At 36.5% G+C, this 23,939-nt stretch overlaps 1 protein-coding gene across 8 annotated transcripts in view; it reads right to left on the bottom strand.

Moving 5' to 3' along the window:
• The window catches only part of LOC105157470 (putative late blight resistance protein homolog R1A-10), a 34,256-nt gene that overhangs the window by 1,344 nt on the left and 8,973 nt on the right, over window positions 1–23,939 (bottom strand). Inside the window, exons 2-7 of one of the 8 annotated variants that reach the window (XR_016064514.1) lie at window positions 14,884–17,123; window positions 13,059–13,119; window positions 11,031–12,639; window positions 9,916–10,256; window positions 9,563–9,690; window positions 8,504–8,865 (exon numbers count right to left, since the gene is read on the bottom strand). Coding sequence is in view for 1 of the 8 variants with exons in the window: in XM_088878414.1 (XP_088734540.1) it covers window positions 14,907–17,123 (2,217 nt within the window). In the remaining 7 variants the exon portion in view is untranslated. Of the gene's footprint in view, window positions 1–8,503; window positions 8,866–9,562; window positions 9,691–9,915; window positions 10,257–11,030; window positions 12,640–13,058; window positions 13,120–13,571; window positions 13,936–14,026; window positions 14,411–14,883; window positions 17,124–23,939 lie in introns of those variants that run through there. The other 7 variants (XR_016064513.1, XR_016064516.1, XR_016064512.1 and 4 more) reach the window with 7 other exon arrangements.

Raw genomic sequence — 23,939 nt, 5'->3', positions numbered from 1 at the left:
TTCAAGTGTATGCATAAAGATGTGGCCTCGATATGGTTCAAAGCAAGTTCTAGGAAGACAAAATCATGAAGCATTATCTCTCAAGAAAAGAAAAAATTGTAGATTTTCATGAGTGTATAGGCTCAAAATTCCTCTCTAGGTAGGTTATGTCCACCAATTTTCCACATTCAATTTTCAAATCAAATCAGTCTGTGAATTAACTTGGATTATGTACCCGTTAAATGACTTTGGAGTTTCAGCGAACGCACCTGTACCATTCTTTTGTGATAACAAAGCGGCATTACACATAATGACCAATCCTGTGTTCCACGAGAGAACTAAACACCTTGAGATCGACTGCCACATTGTGAGGAACAAATACAAAGAAGGAATCATTCAACCTAATTATGTGATGTCTACGCAGCAAATTGCTGATATTTTCACTAAACCATTGGAAGGTGCTGCATTCCTCCATCTACGTTCCAAGTTGGGCTTAGTTTCCTTGCCACCAAGTCCAGCTTGCAAGGGGGGGTGTTAAGTTGCAGAACACTAATATTGCAGATGAAACTTGAACAGAAGCAGGACCATTTCAGGCGTGTACCAGAGGAAGAAAAGGCTTGACTTCAGAATTGCTTTTTTTCTCTTATTAAGTCGTGTTTCTGGACTTACATTTTTAAGTAACCGTTTGGATAATCGGTTAGTTGGTTAGAGTTAGTTAGTTAGTTATTTATCCCTCTTCTTGATAAATACGTTTGCTGTATTTTACTTTCATCATCAAGTTCTTTTCTTTTCTTGAACAGTTTTCTTAAACAGAGTTCTTGTTGTAACTTTCATTGCGCTTCAATGGAATACTGTTATTCATTGCTGCCAATTTAATCCATGCAACACAATCTGTTGTTATGAATTCTATATATATATATATATATATATATATTTGTGCGGTTTAGTAGTGTTTCTTATTCCTCCATCTATACCTACTTCTAATAAGTTATATGTCTGAAGCTGCTTGGCTTATCCAACTGTCATAAAGTATCGTGTAATGAAACACATGATTTGCTATTACACAACACAGATATCATAAAGCCTAATGTATGCAAAGCTTGATTTTTACCGTCTTGTAGTCAAAATCTATTCCGGCTGGGAAGGTGTTGTTGAGTGACCATGTCACTGTGATGTTGTCTTCCCCACTTTTTAGAACAACACGTTCAATGTTGATCAAGTAATTGAAGTTGCGTTTGCTCTGATAGACAAAGATCAAATGATACCAATCAAATGGAAAGTGCAATAACACTCGCTATTTCATTGGTTTGAGGTTGTCAAACTTGATCTAAGCAAGAATTTCCAAACTAAAGAGAGATTCTTCATTCTTTAAGCTCTAGACGTGTGAATTTCTTGAAAGTTGCTATACAATTATCTTGATGACATTATATTACAGGAGAAAATATTATGAAGTAATGCTTGCAAAGAAACACAATTTTGGTGGAAAAGAAGGGGAAGCCATTGAAGAAAAGTTTTGCTGTATATTCAAGAATCACTCTCAAACCAATATATATAAAGCATCTCTCTTAAAGCAGTTAATTAACTGTAATTGGATACAATTGTTGTGCAAAGAAAGTTGAAGTATCAACCTGTCAACCGTCCAAGAAGCATGGCCAAAACTCTAATAAAACGCTGCCAACATTTTAAGTAAACCACGTGTTTACAGAGAAGGGGCCAAAGAAGCAAAGGAAAAAAACGTAACACTACTAACAAAAACGTAAGAAGCATTTAGCACTTTAAGTCACCTTTTTCAATAAGACACGAATAGAGAGCTGTTGTAGTTGTGAAGTCAACTAAGTTGGACTAAGGCAAGAATGCTTAAAATCTCTTCACCCCTTCCTCAAGTGCGACTTGGAGACATGGTGATCAAACCCAACTTGAAGATATGTACCAGAAACACAGGTTCTGTAAGTGATTTGTGAACACATATGCAAGTTGAGCCTTTGAAGACAGATGAGATGGAGCTAGAAATCCATCCTTGTATTTATCTCTAACAAGGTGGCAATCGATTTCTAAAAGCTTTGTACGCTCATGAAATACTGGATTTGCAACAATGTGAAATGCTGCTTGATTATCACAAAAGAATGGAATTGGAGTAGGAACAACCACATGAAGATTTTGCATAAGGTTATGAATCCAAGTTAGTGCATATGTTGTTGTTCCCATACTTCTATATTCTGCTCCGGCAGTTGATCTAGATACTGTACACTGTTTCTTAGTCTTCCAGGACACTAATGCTGAACCAAGAAATATGCAAATCCTATAAGTGAACTTCTAGTATCTATACAAGCTGCCCAATTCGCATCGTTGTAAGCCTTCAAAGTGAAATCCTCTTCAGTTGGGAAGAAAAGGCTCCTAAGGAGTCCGTTTAAGATACTTCACTAAATGCAGTGTTGCATCCATGTGTTGTTTGTAGGGATTCTGAATGAATTGGCTAAGCTGTTGAGAGGTATGTGAAATGTCTGGCTTGGTGAATCCCAAGTAGAGCAATCTTCCTATCAATCTTCCGTACACTTCTGGGTTAGAAATCTGATTTCCTGCTTCTATTGAGAACTTAATTTCAGCTGATAAAGGTGTTGTAGTGGCCTTAGTATTAGTAAGTGATGGGTGTTGAGAATACAAAAAATAATTCCTACAAACACTTTGTAAAAGTGGGAGTAGGGTCGATTCCTCAAGAATTAGTTTTAAGTTGATTCCTTCAAAAATAAAAATAATTGGGGAGATTTTGATTGTAAATAAGAATAAATAAAAACTAAATTAAACTAGAAAGTTAATAAAATTAGGAAATGTAAATATGGGAGAAGGCTTTTCCAATTAAAGTTGGGTTCATGCTCGATTCCATTGTTGATAATTGATGCAAATATAACACTCATTTAAATAAATAAACCAGTTATGGTCATTGATAAGACCTAACGACCTCACATTTTCTTACATTTCCATTAGCCAAGGTACGACCGTTAGCTAGATCCCTAATCAATGGACAACCTTGGGAACGTCCACAAGATTTAATCCATCAACAATATTAAGAATTCGAAAGGCCTGATTCTAACTAACAAATTTCTACGAGGATAATTCATTTAAGTTAGATCATGCATTCTCCATAACATAACTAACTACTTTGACATAATTAATTATGCTATTTTGCTACTGAGTATTGAACTAAACAAATAATTACATGAATTTTTATAGTTCAATTAGCTAAGCAAACCTTCTTGATTATGAACAACTGGCCAAATTATTCATAAATAAGATGTTTGTGATAAAAGTGCATAGAACAACATGAATACCTATTTTAATGAGAGTGATGAGCATGGATTAGATCTCACAACATTTAGGAGTCAATCAATCACCTAACCTTAATCATAAAATAAGAAAATTAGCCTAACATGTTAATAGAATAACACACTAAGAAGAAGTGGAATTCCATTAACAACTAGGCGATGTTTTAAAACTAAGGGAGAATATGAAGATAAAATCGTCAATAATCCTTATAAAATTGAGAGGTCCTCCTATTTATGCCAAAAAAAATCCTACGAATCTAGACATAGGGAATGGTTAAGTACATAGTCGGTTCTAAAAAGTTAATAAATCACTTTTTTTTACATCAACCAAATATTCAAGAGATTCTTTTCAAAATCGTAGGACAATCATTCCTTTTTCTTCCATACAAATTGCATCTTTCCTTTTTTGTTATGCATTAAAAAATCCCTCCAAAATCAAACATACTCAAGGCAAGTTGTAACTGTGTGCAAAGCAAATGACTTATTTCATGGAAAAGACAACTCAACATGCTTTGAAACAAGTTCTCGCATAATTACCAATCAAAATCAATCATACAAAATTAGTGGTCTCTTTCTCACCGCTTTCCATTCTCTCAAGTGTATATGGTTTGAGGATTTCTCTCGATATTTACTACGATAAATGCTTCACCATAAGGTTGCTTATATACCACATCTCCACCACTTTGAAATATACACACACATGGATCAAAAGATCTTTGATTTTGGCTGTAATGGGGCTTTTGTTTGGGGGTAGGATATTAAGGATAATGAGGTTAAGTTCCAAGAAATCAATTAGAGCACCAAAAAATTGAGTGAACAATGAATCGAAGCTCTCAAAAGTTACTCATCTATTCATTCAATCCCCCAAATTTTTTGACTTCTTGAACTATGTCTCGCTATTTCTTTTGGAGAGATTCTACACTTTTTTCTTTTGTGGCAAGAACATTGTTTTCTTTTCTTCACCATTTTTGTCTTTTCTTCCCACCCTTTTTTTTCTTCTCTCATTCTCTCTTTTTTTTTTTTCTTTGTGATATGCATAGAACAAGGAAACGATGTTAGCTCCCACATAGTGTAAAACCACAATTTTAAAACCACCACACTCATTTCGAGATATATCTTTTTGAGCACAAAGATCACAATGGCCAAACCCTCACCTTGAGAACCATTCTTTTGAATATAAACTCATTTTTCTTGATGCTCTAATAATCTTGGGAAGGGTCAAAATCAAGAGGTTAAACAAATGACGAAATAGGTTCATATATGATGGGTTATATCAATAAAATAAATCTAAAAGGCTCAAGTGGGTTCACTAAAGTCAAAATGTAATGTGGTGGTCAATAAAGGCCGAAAGTGGTTTTAATTCTAATGCCTTAATCATATCCAAATACCTGCACATTTATGTGGTCTCGATGTGGTTCAAGGCAAGTTCTAGGAAGACAAAGTCATAGAAGTATTTTTCTCTCATAAAAGAATGAAATATTTCATGATATATTAGGCCCAAAATCTCACAAGGTATGTTTAGTCCACTAAGGTATGTTTAGTCCACTAATTTCGTATAAAAAGATTTCGATTCAAGTTATCGTAGTAAAAACAAGTTTTCAACCGTGAATTATCCTCAAATATGAAACATGTATTCTTTTTGCACATAATGTCATCAAGCCAAGAGTGGTCCAAAATTGAAAAGAATCAATCATGCTAAAAATTTTCCACAAAAATCAATCATTAAGAGATTTTCCAAAAAACTCATCATCTCAAGTAAACTCGAAAAAGAAAAGGAAAAATTTTCACCAAGCCCATCCATCAAAACAAAAACAAGCACTTTCAAGCACATTCATCCAACACATCAAAAAAATTTCCACCATGCACCAAGCACATCTATCAGAATTTAATAAGCTCAACAACCAACAACAACCATACCCCCACACCCAAAATCCACATTGCTCTCCATGTGGAGAATGACATGCAACTCAAGGATGAAAATTAAAATTGAGAGGGTTAAGAAAGCGTCACCGAGTGCATGTCGTCAAGTGGTCATGGCGTGGGTGGACGCCTCGGCGTCAACCAGATCTACTCGAATCAATCTATTAAGTTTGGCCTCTATACGAGCAATGCGTCAAGCAATGTCGTTTAGGGTCGTTTGTTGTTGTGGGTTTGGTGAGTTAGATCCTTCCATCTTGGCTTCCTCATGTCTTTCTTCTTCTTCATTGCTTTCTTCTTCCTCGCTCTCTCCTTCCTCGTCATTGCTTTGGTCGTTGCTATCGTCCTCTCCTTCGTCGATGTCCTCATCCTCTTCAGATTCATTGTTGCGAGATGGTTGTGAGGTGGAAGAGGTGCCTCTGGTAAGCGAGTGTCCTGCATCAACAAACTCAAAAGACCCACCGTTGCGAGTGCCAGGCCCATTCTAACAAACTAGCCATGTCCAACGGCTCAAGCTCACAAGCAATTTGGAGATTATGATTGTTAAAATGAAAAACACCAAGATTAATTGCAATTAAAGTGATGTAGGAACCAAGGATTGAAGCTCGATTTCTGTTCATAGAAGATTGAAACTGTGTTGCTAGCCAAAATCCAAGGTTAACCTTAATGCCATGCAACATACACCACAAAAAATACAATTCAACCTTGGAGCAAATACCCGACGTATCTCTTCGACTTGAAAAATTGAAAGCAAGAAAGCGATGCACATATTTGAGCATAGGGTTTTTCAAATAGTGACTTTTAGACTTGCTAGGATAGTACGTGAGAGCATTTGTGGATAGTTTATGCCATTCCTTAACAGGGTTAAAGTCATCACGGTAATCACATAAAGAGTTTTTGTACTCGTGAGTGCGTACTAATTCAACAGTTGTAAAATACAAGCAAAATTTAACTACTCCCGGAGTATCCAACATGAGTGATGGTGCAGTGATAAATTCGAAAGTGTTGTAAAAATCTCATGTGAGTTCAATGTAAATGTGCTCAGTACAATCGAAGAAGCAACGCCAACCAATATTTTCAATCATGAAATTACTACTCTGGAGACCATGAAAATTTCTTAAAGTGTTAATGTGTAGTATTTTGCAAGGTGAAATATTTCGGGTACAGAGTAGGTTATACCGATTTTTGGCGGCACGTGTTGTAAATTGAAGGTTGCCACTAAGTGCTCAGGTGGATGGTAGAAGAATGCTCGGGCAATGGGTGCTACGGAAACCAGGTCCTGATCTTGAAGAAGAACCGTCCTCTTGATTTCTTTTGTGGCTACTCATCTCCGATTACCTCTATACAAAGTATAGTAGAAAAGAAATAAAAAAAATAGAAGATATAGAGATGAAAAAAGGGAAGTCATGCACCGCTGGAGGAGATAGCGGTGTTGGGTAGGCATGTGAGGTGGGGAGTAGCGACGATGGGTAGGCGAGGCTTCTCGTCAGGGGTCTTATGTGCTGTCAGAGGTGGAGGAGCAGCGAAGGCAGCGAGGTTTGGCTTCGTGACGGGAGGCAGTGACAGTGGGCAAGCGAGGTTTCTCGTTGCGGGTCGCGTGTGTGGTTAGAGGTGGCGAAGCAACGATGGCTGTGACATTGGGCTTCGCAACAGGAAGTAGCAACGACGATAGGACGACAATAGCGGGTTCTTCGCGGCGGGTGAGCAGTTTTAAGGGACAAGGAGTCTTGGTCAAAGCAAGAAATTAGGGTAGAGAAGATTTTGACCCACTTCCCCCTTTTTATTTTGAATTTTTGATTTCTCCCCTTTTTTTTTGATTAATTAATAAATTAAAATAAAAAGAAAAATAAACAAAAGTGGGTGTGTTAAAGTGTTTTTGACAGCCTACTTCGTCTCATTAAGCGTGAGTACGCTTAAAGGAAACAACAAATCTGTTCTTGCGGGGTGAGCTAGACAGATTAGGATGATCATTTTGACGTGGGCATGCGTAATGAAATCAATAAATCTATTCAGGTTGGGATTCCAGATAGATTTGGATGTTTCATTAAATGTTGGCACACTTTGCAAAACTCAATAAACAAACTGACACTAAAATGAAATGAAACGAAAAAGAGGAGAAGGGATAGAAGATTCATGGGTTGTCTCCCATGTAGCGCCTTTCTTTTAACGTCTTTGGCTAGACTGAGAGGAGTGTACTTAGCTGACGGTGGGCTCCATGAGTTGAATTTTTACAATGGTTAGTGCTTGAAAATCCTCGTAGAATGGCTTGAGTCGATGTCCGTTCACCTTGAACACCCTATGTGTCATTGGACTTTTGATTTCCACTGCACCATGAGGGAAGATATTAGTGACAATAAAAGGTCCAACCCATCGAGAACGCAACTTACTTGGAACAACTTGAGTTTAGAGTGGAAGAGTAGAACTTTTTGCCCAATAATGAATTCCTTTTGAAATGGCACATTCATGGAATGCTTTGGCCCTTTCCTTATAAACTTGAATTCTCATAGGCATCATTCTGTATCTCCTCAAGTTCTTGTAGTTACAACTTTCTTTGTCCTCCCGCTTCATCTATTGCCAAGTTGAATTGCTTGATTTTCCAATATGCCCTATGCTCAAGTTCGACAGGAAGGTGACAAGATTTACCATAAACCAAACGATATGGAGACATACCTATGGGAGTCTTGTACATCGTACGATAAGCCTAAAGTGCGTCATCCAAGCGTGTACTCCGATCTTTTAGGTTGGGGTTCACTATTTTCCCAAATATGGATTTGATCTCCCGATTGAAAACTTCCGATTGGAAACTTCCGCTTGACTATTCGTCTGGGGATGGTAGGCAGTCGAAATTCGATGGGTGATATTGTATTTCTTAAACAATGTGTCGATCAACTTGTTGCAAAAATATTAGCCTTGACAAATTCCATAACAATTTTAGGGTCGTCAGCTCTAGTAGCCTTTGCCTTCACCCATTTTGACACATAATCTACTCCTAAAATAATATAAGATTTGCCAAAGGAAGGTGGGAATGGGCCCATATTCCTCATACGTCAAACACCTCACACATAAGTATTGGGGTAAGGGGCATTTGATTGCGAGGACCAAGAATTCCCACTTTTTGACAATTTTCACATGATTTACAGAATTAATATGCACCTTTGAACATATTTGGCCAAAACAAGTCACACTCTAGCACTTTTCGTGCCGTCCTTTTTGTTCCAAAATGACCACCACATGCATATGAATGACCAAATTCAAGAATGGAGGGGATCTCAATTTTGGGTACGCACCTTCATATGATTTAATCCGAGCAAAGCTTCCACAAGTAAAGCTCATCCCGCACATAGTATTTGGCATCACTTTTGATTTTGTCTTTTCTTGCCCTAGACAAATCCCATGGCAAAATATCGATAACTAATTGACTATGTCAGCATACCATGGGGTGATTCCTTGAACGGTGTTAAGGTGTGCATACGGGAACTCATCATTCAAAAGTGGCAGGTTTCCGTCGGTGACCAACCGGCTAAGACGGTCAGCTCCGAGGTTCTCCGCTCCGTTTTGTCTCTGATGGTTAGGTCAAACTCTTGCAGCAACAATATCCATCTTATGAGTCAGGACTTTCTATCTTTCTTTGACAACAAGTATTTCAATGCTGCATGGTCAGAATACACAACAACTTTAGTTCCAAGTAAATAGTGGCGGAATTTTTCTAAAGCAAAAACGACAGCCAAAAGTTCTTTTTCCGTTGTCGTGTAGTAGCTTTGAGCCCTATCCAACATCCGTGAAGCATAGTATATCAAGTGGGGCTCTTTTCCATTCTTTTTGGCCTAGGACATCCCCAATGGTAGATTGCTAGTATCACACATTATCTCAAATGGATGGTTCCAATCAGGGGTTCGGATCAAGGGTGCTGAAGTCAGGGAATCTTTCAACTTATTGAAGGCTTTTGCACAAGCATCATTGAAGTCAAAATTTGCTTCCTTTTGCAATAATGCACACAATGGTTGGGCAATCTTTGAGAAGGGTTTGATAAATCGATAATAAAATCCTGCATGACCAAGAAAGGAACGAATCTCCAGCACACTGGTGGGTAAGGCAAAGATTTTACGACGTCTATCTTAGACCTATCTACTTCTATACCCCTAGAGGATACGATGTGCTCTAAAATTAAACCTTGGTCTACCATGAAATGACATTCTTCCTAGTTTAGTATGATGTTTTTTTTCTATGCATCTTCCAAGGACTTTGATTAATTTGTCCAAATAATCTTTAAATGAATTTCCATAAACAGTGAAATCGTCCATGAAAACTTTAATGAATTGTTCAACAAAGTCATAGAAGATACTAACCATGCATCTTTGAAAGATAGCGGGCGTATTGCACAAACCAAAGGACATTCTTCTGTAAGCAAAAAGTTCCAAAAAGGCAGGCGTGGTTTTCTCTTGATCTTCAGGGGCCAACGGAATTTGATGGAGACCTGAATATCAATCAAGACAACAATAATGAGAACAACAAGCGAACCTTTCTAACATTTGATCTATGAAGGGAAGTGAAAAATGATCTTTTCTCGTGGCAGCGTTAAGTTTTCTATAATCAATACAGACTCGCCAACCATTTTGAACACGAGTAGGCACCAAATTTCAAAAGAATTTTCAACTACAGTTATGCTTGTTCTCTTAGGTACCACTTGAGTCAGGCTTACCCACTCACTATTGGAGATTGAAAAGATCATACATGCATCAAGGAGTTTCAAGATCTCCTTTTTTACCACTTCCATCATTAAAGGTTAAGTCGGCGTTGAGCTTCTCTTGAAGGTTTAGTCCCTTCCTCCAGGAGTATCCTATGCATGCAAGTAGAAGGCTTAATCCCTTAATGTCATGATGGTCCATCCAATGGCTTCTCGGAATTTGCGAAGCTCTCAAATCAGTTTTTCCTCCTCAAGATTGGTGAGTTTGCTTGAGATGATTACCATCAATGTATTGTTCTCTCCTAGAAGACATATTTTAGGTGTTTTGGCAACTCCTTCAATTCCAATGCGGGTGCCTGCAATATAGAGCGAACAATTTCAGCATGAGAGTGCGGTAATTCAATGAAAGCAAGACTGCGAGGCAGGATTCGGAGAGCTTCAAGCTCAAATACGGTTTCACCGATGCTTGGATTTATGACCACGTTTTCTTCTAGAATTTTTACTTTTTCTAGCGTGAGACTCTCTTCCAATACAAATTTCACATGATCTTCATCGTTAGTTGCTACAAAATTATGGAAAGGGGGACAAAAATATCTACAAGAAGAGCAGTTGGTATATCAGTTGGGTACCTCATGGATTTCATAAATATCAGTTGTCATGAGAAATGGTCTCCCTAGCAAGATTGACGTGGAATTGGGGGAGTTCACCTCCCTCATATCCAACATGTAAAAATTGGTAGGGAAAACTAACTCATTTACCTGCACTAGAATGTTTTCCAAAACTCCTTTAGGGTAAACTATTGAACAATCCGCAAGTTGAATGACAACCTCTGTTTCCTTTAATGGGCCAACATTTAAAGACTTGAAAATGGTGAGGGGCATAACATTAATTGAAGCTCCAAGATCACACATGGCTCTCTTCATGCCAATCAAACGAATATTACATGGTATGGAAAATGTACCTAGGTCCTTACACTTTGACGGTAGTTTTTGTTGGAAGATTGCAGACATATTTTCCCCCACACTTACCCATTTGTTTCCTTTGAGTTTTCTATTATTAGTGTACAGTTCTTTGAGAAATTTTTTGTAATGAGGTATTTGCTTAATAGCATCAAGTAAGGGAATATTTACTTCCACATTGCGAAAGGTCTCAAAAATCTCTGTTTCTTCTTCCTCCTTCTTGGCTTTGGTGAATCTTTCCGGGAAGGGAGGTCTAGTCATCCATACCTTCGAATGGCCTTCTTTGGACTCGATTTGCTCTTGTGGAACTTTAATCTCTTTGTCTAGCTTTCTCTTCAGAGCGTGTCCACGTTTAGTGCCATTTTCATCCATTTTTTCTTTTAACTCCTTTCCACTGCGAAGAACAATAACACTAGCACTTTGTTTAGGATTAATGACAGACTAGGAAAGTAATTTACCTTGGGACTCCAGTTTACTAACAGATGATGCCAGTCGACTAATTTGAGATTCCAGATTCTGAATGCTCATTTGAGTCTGTTGTCGAATTTGCTAGGTTCGTTGTTGGAATTGCTGTCTATTGGTAACAAGTGCTTTCATCATAGCTTCAACAGACGGACTTGGTTTGGGATTGGGTGGAGGAGGTGGCATAGATGGTTTGTATTAGGGTCTTTGAAAGTGTTGAGATTGGGTACCATAACTCAGATTCGGATTATCCCTCCATCTGGGTTATAGGTGTTGGAGAAAGAGTCATACTTCCTCTATTGTTGTCCTGTGAATCCCCCTACGGCATCAACATGTTTGGTGGGTGATTCTTGAATAGTTGGGCACATGTCAGTGGCATGCTCCTTCAAAGTGCATATGCTGCATGCCTTGACTTGTTGATGTTTTTCTGCAATAATTTTTTCCACAAGAGACGTGAGTTTATTCAAACAATCATCAATAGTAGTCACACTTACCTCGTTACTCCTTCTCGGCAGATCATCTATCTGACTCCAAACTGTTGTGTATTGGATGTCATGATTGAAATCAGATTACGTGCTTCATTCGGGTTTTATTGAACAGTGCGCCTCCACTGGCTGCGTCTATCAATTTCTTGTCCATTCTTGACAAACCTTCATAGAAATATTGAATCAACAAGTAGTCTAGGATCTGATGGTGAGGGCAGCTTTCTACTAATTGATTGAATCTTCCCTAGTATTCACAAAGGTTTTCTCCTACAAATTGGCGAATTTCGCCGGTCTCTTTCCTGATTGTTGTGGCTCATGAAGCAAGGAAATATTTCTTAAAAAACTATCTCTTGAGATCATTCCAAGTCGTGATGGATCCTGAAGGTAAGAAATACAGCCAATCCTTAGCTTGATCGGTAAGAGAGAAAGGAAAGACCCTCAGTTTAACTTGTTCTTCGGTAATCCCTTGTGGTCTCATTCCAAAGCAGACCACATGAAATTTCTTCAAGTGTTTATGTGGATCTTCGCCTGCAAGACTATGAAAAGTAGGAAATAAATGAATTAATTCAGATTTTAATTCAAAATTTACCTCCAAATTTGGGTATTCAATGCATAGTGATTGTTGGTTTTGATCAGGTGAAGTCATATCCTTGATTGTCCTTTCGGGAATTAAAGCCATGACTTCTTCTTTGGATTCATTAGAGAATTCTGCAAATTCCAATGTTACGTCTCTTCTGCCTTTGTAGGTAACGGATGTCTCTTCAGTATGTTGTTTGGTCTCCCAACAAAGTCTTCATGCAGTCTTCTTGATCTCAAGGTCGTATTCTGTTTACCTGCACGAGAAGACCTTGTCATCAATAACGATAAGAATCAAGTAAAAAGAAAAACAAATCTACTTAAAAACACATCCCCCACAACGGCGCCAAAATTTGATGGGTGTCGAGACCACCAAAAATAATTTCTACGAACACTTTTGTAGAAGTGGGAGTAGGGTTGATTCCTCAGGGATGGACTTTAAATCGATTCCTTCAAAAATAAAACTAATTGGGGGTTTAGATTGTGAAGAAGAATAAAAATAAAAATTAAATTAAACTAAAGAGCTAATAAAATTAGAAGAGGTAAATATAGGAGAAGACTTTTTCGATTAAGGTTGGGTTCATACTCGATCCCATTGGTGATCATTGATGCAAATATAACACTCATTTAAATAAATAAACTAGTTATGATTATTGGTACGACCTAATGACCTCACCTTTGCTTACCTTTTCATTAGCCAAGTTACGACCGGGTAGATCCCTAATCAATGGACAACCCTGAGATCATCCACAAGATTTAATCCATCAACAGTATTAAGAATTAGAAAGGTCTAATTCTAACTAACAAATTCCTACAAGGATAATTCGTTTAAATTAGATCATACATTCCCCATAAGATAACTAACTACTTTGATATAATTAATCATGCTATATTGCTACTGAGTATTGAACTAAACGAACAATTAAACGGATTTGTAAAGTTTAATTAGCTAAACAACCTTCTTGATAATGAACAACTGCCTACATTATTCATAAATCAGATGTTTGTTGTAAGAGCACAGAGAACAATATGAATACCTATTTTAACGAGAGTAGTAAGCATAAATTAGACCTCACAACATTTAGGAATCAAACAATCACCTTAACCTGACATTTTAATAGAAGAACACACTAAGAAGAACTGAAATTCCATTAACAACTAGGTAATGTATTAAAACTATGGGAGAATATGAAGATAAAATCATCAATAGCCATGGAATTGAGAGGTTCTCCTATTTATACTTAAAACATTCTATGAATCTAGACATAGGGGGTGATTAAGTACAAAATCGATTCTAAAAAGTTAATAAATCACTTTTTTACATCAGCCAAATATCCAAAAGATTCTTTCCAAAATCATACGACAATCATTTCTTTTTCTTCCTCGCAAATCGTATCTTTTCTTTGTTCTTCGGCATTGACCAGGGCATTGAGCGTGGGCACGCTTAGTCGGATCAGCAAATCTGTCAGGATTTATTCTTTCCTTCTTAAATGCCTTCAATTTTCTTTTTTAGCTCAATTTTTCCATCTTTACTCCTCATCAAATCTCTTGAGCTGAAAAGGCAATAAATCTATGTGATTAGGAGTAATTTTGCTAAAAACGAAAGGTATAATCTTCATTAAAAGATGGCAGCATGAGGCTCACACTTGTTGTTCACAGATACTTTATGCCATTCATGATTCGCCTATTGTTTCCACCAAAGATCGTTACAAGTGGTTGAGGGTGGATAGATTTACAACAGCACAACGCTTTTGATATAAAAAGGGGACGCGAGAATAAACAGAAGACGGAGGGTTTTATTGGGCACTATACGAAGATTACATTGGATACAATTGAAGCATGAAGCAAAAAATAGAAGATGTCACAAATAAATATCTCAAGAACAATATGATGTTTTGACAACCACAGTCATACATAAGGTGGAAATCTACTTGGAGTCTGACTAGTGAAGAAACTAGGATAAGATAGCTCCATGTGACGACTGCTCATCGATGAGGCTAAACTGTTGGCATGCTCTGCTAGCTTTGCCTGCCACACAAATGGAACAAATATTTTGGGAAAAATTTTCCTTTTAAACTAGAAACTAGTGTGCTGTGGAGAGGATTAATTATATTGTTATGACTGAAGTATGTATATCCAGTTGCATGCATGGTTCACAGCTTCAGTTAAGACAAGCTACTTTCTTACACAATATGAGACACTAGATTATCCGTTCAGTAAAATTTTGTTCTGATACAATTAAAAATTCAGATGAAATATAGTTTGAAGAGTAGAATTGGAATTTGATGTTTCATTTTTATTAATGAATGAAATGGTTTGGATAATTAAGAATTGAAGAAAAGAGAGCATTTGAACATACTAGACATTAGTGGTTCTACTTCTTTGTAACTTACTTATAATAGGCAATGAAAAAGATAGGGACCTAATTGTATAATGGACATTAACACATAGAGCATACAAGTGGAACTAAATAGACAAAGTAAATGAAAGTTCTTACTTACTTGTTAAAGCAAATGAGAACATATCATTCATAAGAAGGAAAAATAGAGAGCTTCAATCTTCTTCCTTTGTTGTCGGCCTCCTGCTGAATTTCCTTGGCAGAAACAGCTGCTAACTTTGTGGTACGGTGTAAAACTATTACTTGGAGGCTTGATACATTTGCCAGGCCGAATGGAAGTGCTTTAAGTTCCTCACAGTTCCTAAGACTAAGGTGTTGAAGCTTAGGGAAGTGATGACTTGAAGCCTCCCAGAAAACCAAATTTGCATACTCAATTTGCAAGACTTCAAGTTGTTGAAAACCTCCATCAGCTGCTTCCCAACGCTCTCCAGTGAATGCATCATTTTTCAACTTGAGTGCTTTGAGATTCTCCAACATTCCAAGGATAGACATTTGCTCCCAACCAAGTAATGTATATGATAGTGTCAGGCTAATCAGTTTCGGTGGGAATCTGTGAGGTGGAGGAAGACCAGGCAATTTAGCTTCTTTTGGATAAATATGGAGATCATTCAATAGTTTCAACTTCTCAAGTTGTTGCAATTTTCCCAAATTATCAAATGTAGTAGAACCACCCTTGTCATCGAGTAGCATGGTTAGTTGCCCCCGGATGCCCAATTTCTTCAGGTTGATAGCCCTTTCGAATAAGTCATCTGTGCAACTTTGAGGTGATATGTTGAGAAGTGTTTGGATTTTTTCTCCGTTGCCACCAGCTCCTGCCTTGCATAAGATGATCGATGCATTGGTTTCCAAATGCCTTAGATGAACCATCTTCCATATGTCTGCCTTAATTTCTAGGACACGTGACGATGTAAAAACTATAATCGTTTGTATGCTCCACCACTTAGAGATGGCTTCAGGAAGGACCTTGAAATCACTGGTCAAAGCAATGTACCTCAAATGAACTAGTTGAGTTAAGTAAAATGGGAATCTAGTAAATCTGATGGACCTAACATCCAGAACCCTGGTAAGTTTGAAAGCATCTGCTATGGCTGAAACGTCCGTAGGTAGCAAAATGATCTCTTCTCTCGACGAACACAAAATACTGCGAACACGTGGACCATAAGGTTGTGATGAGATTAAATTGATCACATTATTGAAATCAATGGCAATGTGGCGCATCCATTGTAGATAAGAAATTGAATAAGCATCTTGTTCTCCACCATACCCATGTATTTCTTGGAAATAGTATTTGCTAGCTTCACCCCGGCAGAAATCACGTATAAGGTCATGGACACGACAAGTTTTAATGTTACCGGTGGTGCTCAATTTGTCAGTCATTACCAGGTTTCTACTGATGAGATCCTCCAAATACTGCTTTGCAATTTCCTCCAAGCTTATCTCTGTTTTTTTTTCTATATACCCTTCTGCAATCCACAGGAGAATCAATCTCTTGAATGGGATTTCAAAGTCTTCAGGAAACATTCCCAGATACAGAAAGCAGGGCTTCAAGTTAGACGGTAGTGCATGGTAACTGAATGGAACAATTTGCCGGAATCTTGTTTCTATGTCGCTATGGACGAATGTCTTCAAGCTTTTAGGGACTTTCTTCCATGAACTTTGCATCACCTCTGTTTCTCCTGTTGAAGCTGTTTTTGCTAGAACTCCACCCACCAGCATTATTAGAAGCGGCAGGCCATCACACATGTTAACAATAGCTCTTCCGATCCCTTCCAATTCTGGAGGGCAATCGCGATATCCAAATACCAAATATGTTAATAGCGACCAGCTTTCTTTCGGGGTTAGGAAACGCAACATGTGGCATTTCCTTTTAGGGTTAATAGCTCGACCCACCTCTTTTAAACGACTGGTTATCAATATTTTATTCGACTTATTGCTCTTAATTGGAAAGGCACGTCGGAGATCATCCCATGCTTCAGTAGTCCACATGTCATCTAAGATAATTAAGAACTTTTCTTTCTCTAGGCGTGCATGAAGTGTTCGTGCTATCTCTTCCTCAGTCTTATCATACATGTCCTCCGTTATCCAACTCAAGTCACGCAACATGCCAAGAAATATATCCTTTACACTGTACACTTGAGAAACGGAGACCCATAGCCGAATGGGGAACTCGTATTCAATTCTTGGATGACGGAAAATTTGTCTTGCCACTGTTGTCTTACCAAGGCCAGGTAGACCAACAATCGAGATGGCATCTAATATCTCCGTTTCTTCAGTTAAATATATTATTATTTGTTCAGTTACATCGTCAAGACCCACCACAATGTCTTTCCTCACAGAAGAACCCTGATAAACAACCATAATTTGATTTATGAAAAATAGAACAAATAGACATCAATGAGGTTATTAAGAGAAAACACCAAAATCTGACGGATTCCTTTCCTTTTTCCCTTCAAAGAACTTAGCATTTTACTAATCTGTATATAGTTACAACTAGTAATCATAAAATATATATGGGAAAAATGCAAACAACTCTCCTATGACGTTGTAAATGAGTAAATTATCTCCTTATAAAAAAAATATTAGTAATTTACCTCTTTATGTTTTTTAAAATGCAGAAATTTACCCCTTTGTATTTTTTAAAGGCAAAATATCACTTTTGGTCCCACTAGATAGGGCCCTTCTCACTTGCAGTCCCACGCTTTACGTGTTCAACACTTTTAGTTCCATAACCTTATTTTTTTAACAAAAATGGTCCTATTCCGTTAACAACTAACGGAAACGGCACGTAACTAGTCAACTGGGTCAAAATATCACTTTTGATCCCACTAGATCGGGTCCTTCTCACTTGTAGTCCCACGCTTTACATGTTCAATACCTTTAGTCCCAAAATCCTATTTTTTTAACAAAAATAGTCCTGTTCCATTAACAACTAACGGAAACGACATGTGACTTGTCACGTGCCGTTAGTCAACTGGCAGCTGGCGAAAAAAACAAAGACCAGGCTTGTGTTCAATTTTTGGAGGGAAAAAAAGGTGCCAATTTTTTTTTTTATTTTTTGTTATTTATATATGTAAATAACCCACAAACACCAAAAGATGTCACAAACATCTCAAAATACTTCAAATATTGAATGCTATTGTAATGGTGAATTATGTGTAAAAGAATGTTCTTATATATTACTAGATGACCTTTTAGTAATGGTGAATTATGTGTAAAAGGACTAATGGGATATACCTTTTTTGCAAGTAATTATAGTTTATGTTGTGTTTAAATGTGTAAGCATAAATCTTGAAAGCAATAAAAACGAAAATTAAAATTGCACAAAAGCACTAAATTGCAAAAAAATGAAAAATATACTGAAATTCACTGATTTTGATCATTAATGAAATGTGTTGTAAAGTGCAACTTTGCATGCTTAAAATCTGCCAAATACTACTACTTTAGAAACCCAAAATGTGCCAAAACATCCCTCAAAAGTCCTACAATACCTTGCAATATTTTATTCTTTAAAACATAACACAATATTGGAAGTATTTTGAGATGTTTGTGATATCTTTTAGCCTATTGCTCTCAAGATTAAGTGATGAAAAAAAGATAAAAATATTGTGTGATTTTTGTGGGTTATTTACATATATAAATAGCAAAAAATATTTTTTTGGCGCCTTTTTTTCACTCCAAAAACTAAATACAAGCATGGTCTTCTGTTTTTTTCGCTAGCTGCTAGTTGACTAACGGCACGTTACGTGTCACGTACCGTTTTTCATTAGTTGTTAACGGAATAGGACCATTTCTATTACAAAATAGAATTTTGAGACTAAAGGTGTTGAACACTTAAAGCGTGGGATTGCAAGTGAGAAGGGCCCTATCTAGTGGGACCAAAAGTGATATCAAGTCACGTGCCGTTTCCGTTAGTGTTAACGGAATAGGACCATTTCTGTTAAAAGAATAGGATTTTGGGACTAAAAGTGTTGAACACGTAAAGCGTGGGACTGCAAGTGAAAAGGGTCCTATCTAGTGGGACTAAAAGTGATATTTTGCCTTTTTAAAATAAAACAATTTACCTCCCTTGACTGGGACTTAAATTGCTTCATTTTATTTAACAAAATGGGGTAAATTGCCTCTCAATGAATGCAGTTAGAGGCAAAGCCTTTTATTTTAATTATTATTGTTTAAAAAAAATTAATAAATTCGGATTCCCGAAATCAAGTACCCGATGAAAAACGTGTTGGGACCGGATAGCTATTTTAGCTACCCGAAAATTCTGGTATCCGGCCTGATGTACCTGAATTTTCATTACCGACCCGATGCCCATCCCTACTCCAGATAGGGGGTAAATTGCTATTTTTTTTATAGGTGGATAATCTACTTGTTTGCAATATAACATGAGGTAAATCGCATTAAACCCAAATATATATATATATATATATATATATATATAATTTACTTTTTTTTGTTCAAACTTTTCATAGATGAGCTTAATGATGTTGATATCCACATACAAATTATTTGTTCATTATATCTGTTGGATAGCTTGCACATATAAATTTCATGTTCCACATGACAAATTATTTTCAATTAAAAATTTAAAATGAAAAATGAAGAGAATAATTAAGAAATGAGGGAATTTATATATATATATTATTTAATATATAAATTCACTTAACACTGACCATGTGGCACATGCACGTTTATCTTCAAAATAATATTGTATTTTATTTTATTTTTGAAAATTATGTTTTTTAATTATTTTATTTTTTTATAAGAAGTTGCAAATAACAAAAAGTACTTTGCTGAAATAAGATGACTTGTCTCAAAATGTAAAAACTTAAAGTTGCAACTCCAAAAGTTGTTTTTTAAAAGCATCTAATTGAAAAAGGTATTTTTTTCTGAAAGGTTGCAACTTTTGTATTGTAGAAATGTGAATTGAATGGATGCATATTTTCTAAAAACGCATTTAAATATCAATATATAGATAAAATTAAGTGCCAGAATATATACTTCATATTCATAAGTTTTTTCACTTTATATTTTAGCTTTTCGAATTGTTCTTGAAAGGAGGCTTCCGAAATTGCTATTCGACAAGCTTGGGTTGGTTTTATAGTATCATAAAAGTAAATTTGTTTAATTCGGCAGCAACCATATAATGGGGACAAATTTCACTTTAAGGATAGAGAAATCGTGCATCAAGACCTTTCCAATAATCATATATTCTCAACAATATCTCTATGGATAATATGGGAATTGGCTTAAATGCAACTTTTTGTCCTGTAAAATAGATTATTTGGCGTTTTCGTTTTTTAACTTTTAGGATAACATTTTGGTCTTGTGTCTTTGTATTTTACATAATTTCAATCATTTTTTTCGTTGTAGAATATTTTCAGTATCGAGAAAGGTGAACTCTGGCTATCCTAAAAAGTTAAAAGATAAAAATATTAACAAAAATGATCCAAATAAGAATAGTAGCCCTAATTTTAAAAGGTCATGTGAAATGCACATTTATTTTTTCAACGAAAAGAGTAAACTCCGACCAAAAAAATGACTGTCCACAGCTACCTTGAAAAATTAGAGGACCAAAACCACACAATTTAACTTTCAAAAATAAATATACATTTATCTCTATTAGTATTAGAGAAAATTATATTCGACTCTGCATTTTAATTGGTGGATTGGTCTTGCAGCTATGGTTCAAAGAAGGTCCATAAATACGGTATCATTGCAACTGTAGTCATTAAAGGGACAAGACCATGGGATATGCATATGGCCTTAAATGGCCAATTCTAAATCAAAATTGATTATAATTACAAATTGATAATACATATTTTTAATGTTTACATATAATTAAGTTTTTTAATAAATACTTATTAATTATTTACTTATTTAACATACATATAAAAAATAAAATTGTGTAATATTTTATACTTATAGTAATATTTAGTAAAACTTTCAAATCCTTGTGTCTATTTTAGTCCTATAAGTTTAATGAGCAGAACTTTCAAATCCTTGTGTGCAAGAAGCATTCATAATTTCCTTCAGAATTGCAAAATTCTTAAATTTTTAGTCACATGTGCAGCATGTGATCAAACTCAGGTCAACACATTGAAATTGCACAGAATAAATAAGGGGATTAAATGCATAAAACACGGCGTGTTTTAAAAAGTCCGTTAATTTTTTTTATCTATTTAACTTCTTTATAAATAATTATTATACTCTCACTTATTATATATATTTCTTATTGAATAACCACTGAATTTGTATTGATTAGACGAGAATTATTATATCTAATTAATCAATTTTAACAATTGAATCTTAAATTTATAAAAAAAGTTAAGGGTTCAAATTATACTAATTTTAAATAGGATTAAAGACAAAAATAGTCCCCTAACTTTGGCCATTTCTCGTTTTTGTCCCTTAAGTTTTGCGATTTCATTTTAGTCCCGTAACTTTTCAAAACCACTCAATTTTGGTCCTCTGACAGAATCTAAGCGGATCTGGGCTAAATTCTGGACCATTTTAGCCCTGAACTACTTTCAAGTGTAAATTTTAGTCCATTTTCACTATTCTTGCATTTCTTTGCATATGTTCGCACATGCTCGCCTAAAATGGTATCAGAGCCTAGGTTTATTGAAGAAATATATGATTATATTATATTTTAATATTATTTATCCACTAATTGAGGAGACATTTTGAGTGAAAATGGAACCGAACAAAAGTTCGAGTTACTCTGAAAACAGGGAATATTTCCAAATTCTGAAAATACAAAGGAGAGAATTTCTCATGGAAATTCTTTACAAGTGTGACAACGGTCCCAAGAGGATTGATCCAAAACTTCTCACGCAAGAAGAAGAACAAGAATGGCTAAGAATTTTGAAGTTCGACAAGTACTTCCAGGAAATGCAGTGAGACGTCTACACTTCACTGAAGTCTATGGTAGAATCCCAGCCAGGAGAAGCAGAACGGATAAATTCCTACATAATTTCAATTCTAAAAATTATGAGTAATTGGAAAGAACTCAAGCCGGATACATCAAAGATCTCTCAAAATCTGAGGGAGGTCCAAAAGACGGTTCAAGATTATGGACATAGGTTAATCCATACACCTATGAAAATAGAATCCTTGAACCAAAAGTTGGACGAGGTCCTTAAGATCCTTTCCGATCTACACAAGGGTCTTACAGATCTAAAGGCAGAAATTACAGATTTGAAGAGAAACCAAAGGGAGAGCCCTGAGACATCTAGATCCAGACAGAAGCGAGTTTCAGGGACGCCCTTGGAACAGTACCTCTTCTACACTAGAAGGGGAAGGCCATGGAGATTCTAAAGCCAAAGTCTAGAGAAGATAAGCATCTATCAGATCTATAAAATAATGGAGGTAATAAGAGCGGATCTATCATATCTACAAGAATTGACAGAATCCTTTTCCTAACTCAGGATTGTGGATTTAGTCAATATCCAGACAAATGAAATCACTCCAGCACTACCACCGCCGGAAGGAAGTACATGTTCTAATGATCCTCCACATGATCAACCGATGAAAGAAAATGTGGATTTCCACACTAATGCTACTCCAACGTTTGTGGGGACTAGGCTAAATGAAAATCCAGGAAGAAATCCAAAATGAGTGCCGGAGAATACACCTTGGGCGAGGACCATGCTCCAGCCCTTACATCCATATGGTGCTATACGAAACCTGGATATTCTCGATTTTTGAAATACCGAGAAATTGAGAGACGGATGAATTGCAGCAATCAAGATAACAGCAACTACCCTAGAGCTCGACAAGAAAAATTTCATAAAACTTGTGGAGTTGAGCTTCGAGGGATCTGTGAAGATCAAATGGGATAATACCCTAGAAGATACCAAAGCCAGTATCTTTGCTAGAGATTCGAAAGGCGTGATAGCAGACTGGCTAGAAAGGTTTATTAAGATACACTTTATCGGATATGGATACTTCGAAGGAAGTAGATCAGAAAAGGCTAGAGAAATGCACAGGCTCTCTTCAGCCTTGAACTTAGGAGTATTTGCGCAGTAGATGAATACATTTATTGGTTTCGCAAGTATTTCTTCCAGAGTGGAGTAGCAACGGAAGTAGCAGCTCCAATGTTCTTTGCAAAGATATGCAGTCCATGGAGGGAAATGTTGATCCAGTCATACAAAGTACCTGAAGAACAGCTAGATTTAGTGGCATGAGGAATGTCTTTCCTTAAAGACAAACTGAAGGATTGGTATTATCAAGCATCCATCCAGAAGAATATGAAAATAGTGAGAGGTAAAACCAAACGAACCCCTCTCTATTGTTATAACAATGATTTTCGAACTATTATAGGAGAATCAAGTGAGCCAAGGAAAAGGAGGAAGCAGAACAGTGATTCCTACCTAGGAGTTCCAAAAGAACCTTTTCCCAGAGAAAATCATGGTGGTCCAAGTCCAAAGCCAGAACATACAAGCCTGGACAAAGAACAAGACCAACAAGCATTTTATCCCAAGGATCTAGACAAACAGAGGCAAGATCCACAGGAAGAACCCCTACAAGAAGAACTTTCAGACGGGCCCATACCCGAACCAATGAAAGTTTCAAAAACTGTAATTGCTGGACTTGCGGGGCAAAAGGATATATATCTCCCGACTGCCTGCAGAAATGTGGTGAATTGAGAAAATTTGAAGCCACGGATGACATCCTAGATGCAGTTTACTATGGCGATTTGTTACCCATCTACCAATTTGAAGATCTTCCTTCAGACGAAAGCGTCTTTGAGGAGGAAATAGAGACGGATTCGGAAGGATCTTTCAACCGAATCAGAATAACTACAACGAGGAATGATAGGCTTCAAACCTTCGAGATCCTATCAGGATTCTTTTCCAGAATGACGGTGTCAAACAAAACCATGAAAAGAATCACGCGACAAGATTCCAACCTCAGCCCATATGATGGTTTTAGGATTGAAGGAATTAGGGAAAATCTTGAACCAGATAGGACTGAACCAAAGAAAGCATCACATAATTTACAAAGTAAGTTCAAGTGAGTTTGCTATACTAATGGAACTTACTGGTAATATGATGGAGATGCAATTAATTCCTAAAGAAGAAATTCTTGAATAATTGAGTAAGCTTAGAGAAGAAGTAGTTGTTAATATGAAATAGATCCACATAGGAACTATTGAAG

The sequence above is a fragment of the Sesamum indicum genome, linkage group LG3 (assembly GCF_026168435.1).
Source record: "Sesamum indicum cultivar Baizhima isolate 11 linkage group LG3, ASM2616843v1, whole genome shotgun sequence".
In the NCBI taxonomy this organism is placed as follows: Eukaryota; Viridiplantae; Streptophyta; class Magnoliopsida; order Lamiales; family Pedaliaceae; genus Sesamum; species Sesamum indicum.
Note: the sequence above shows the minus strand (reverse complement) of the source record. Positions and strands in the feature narration are given on the sequence as shown.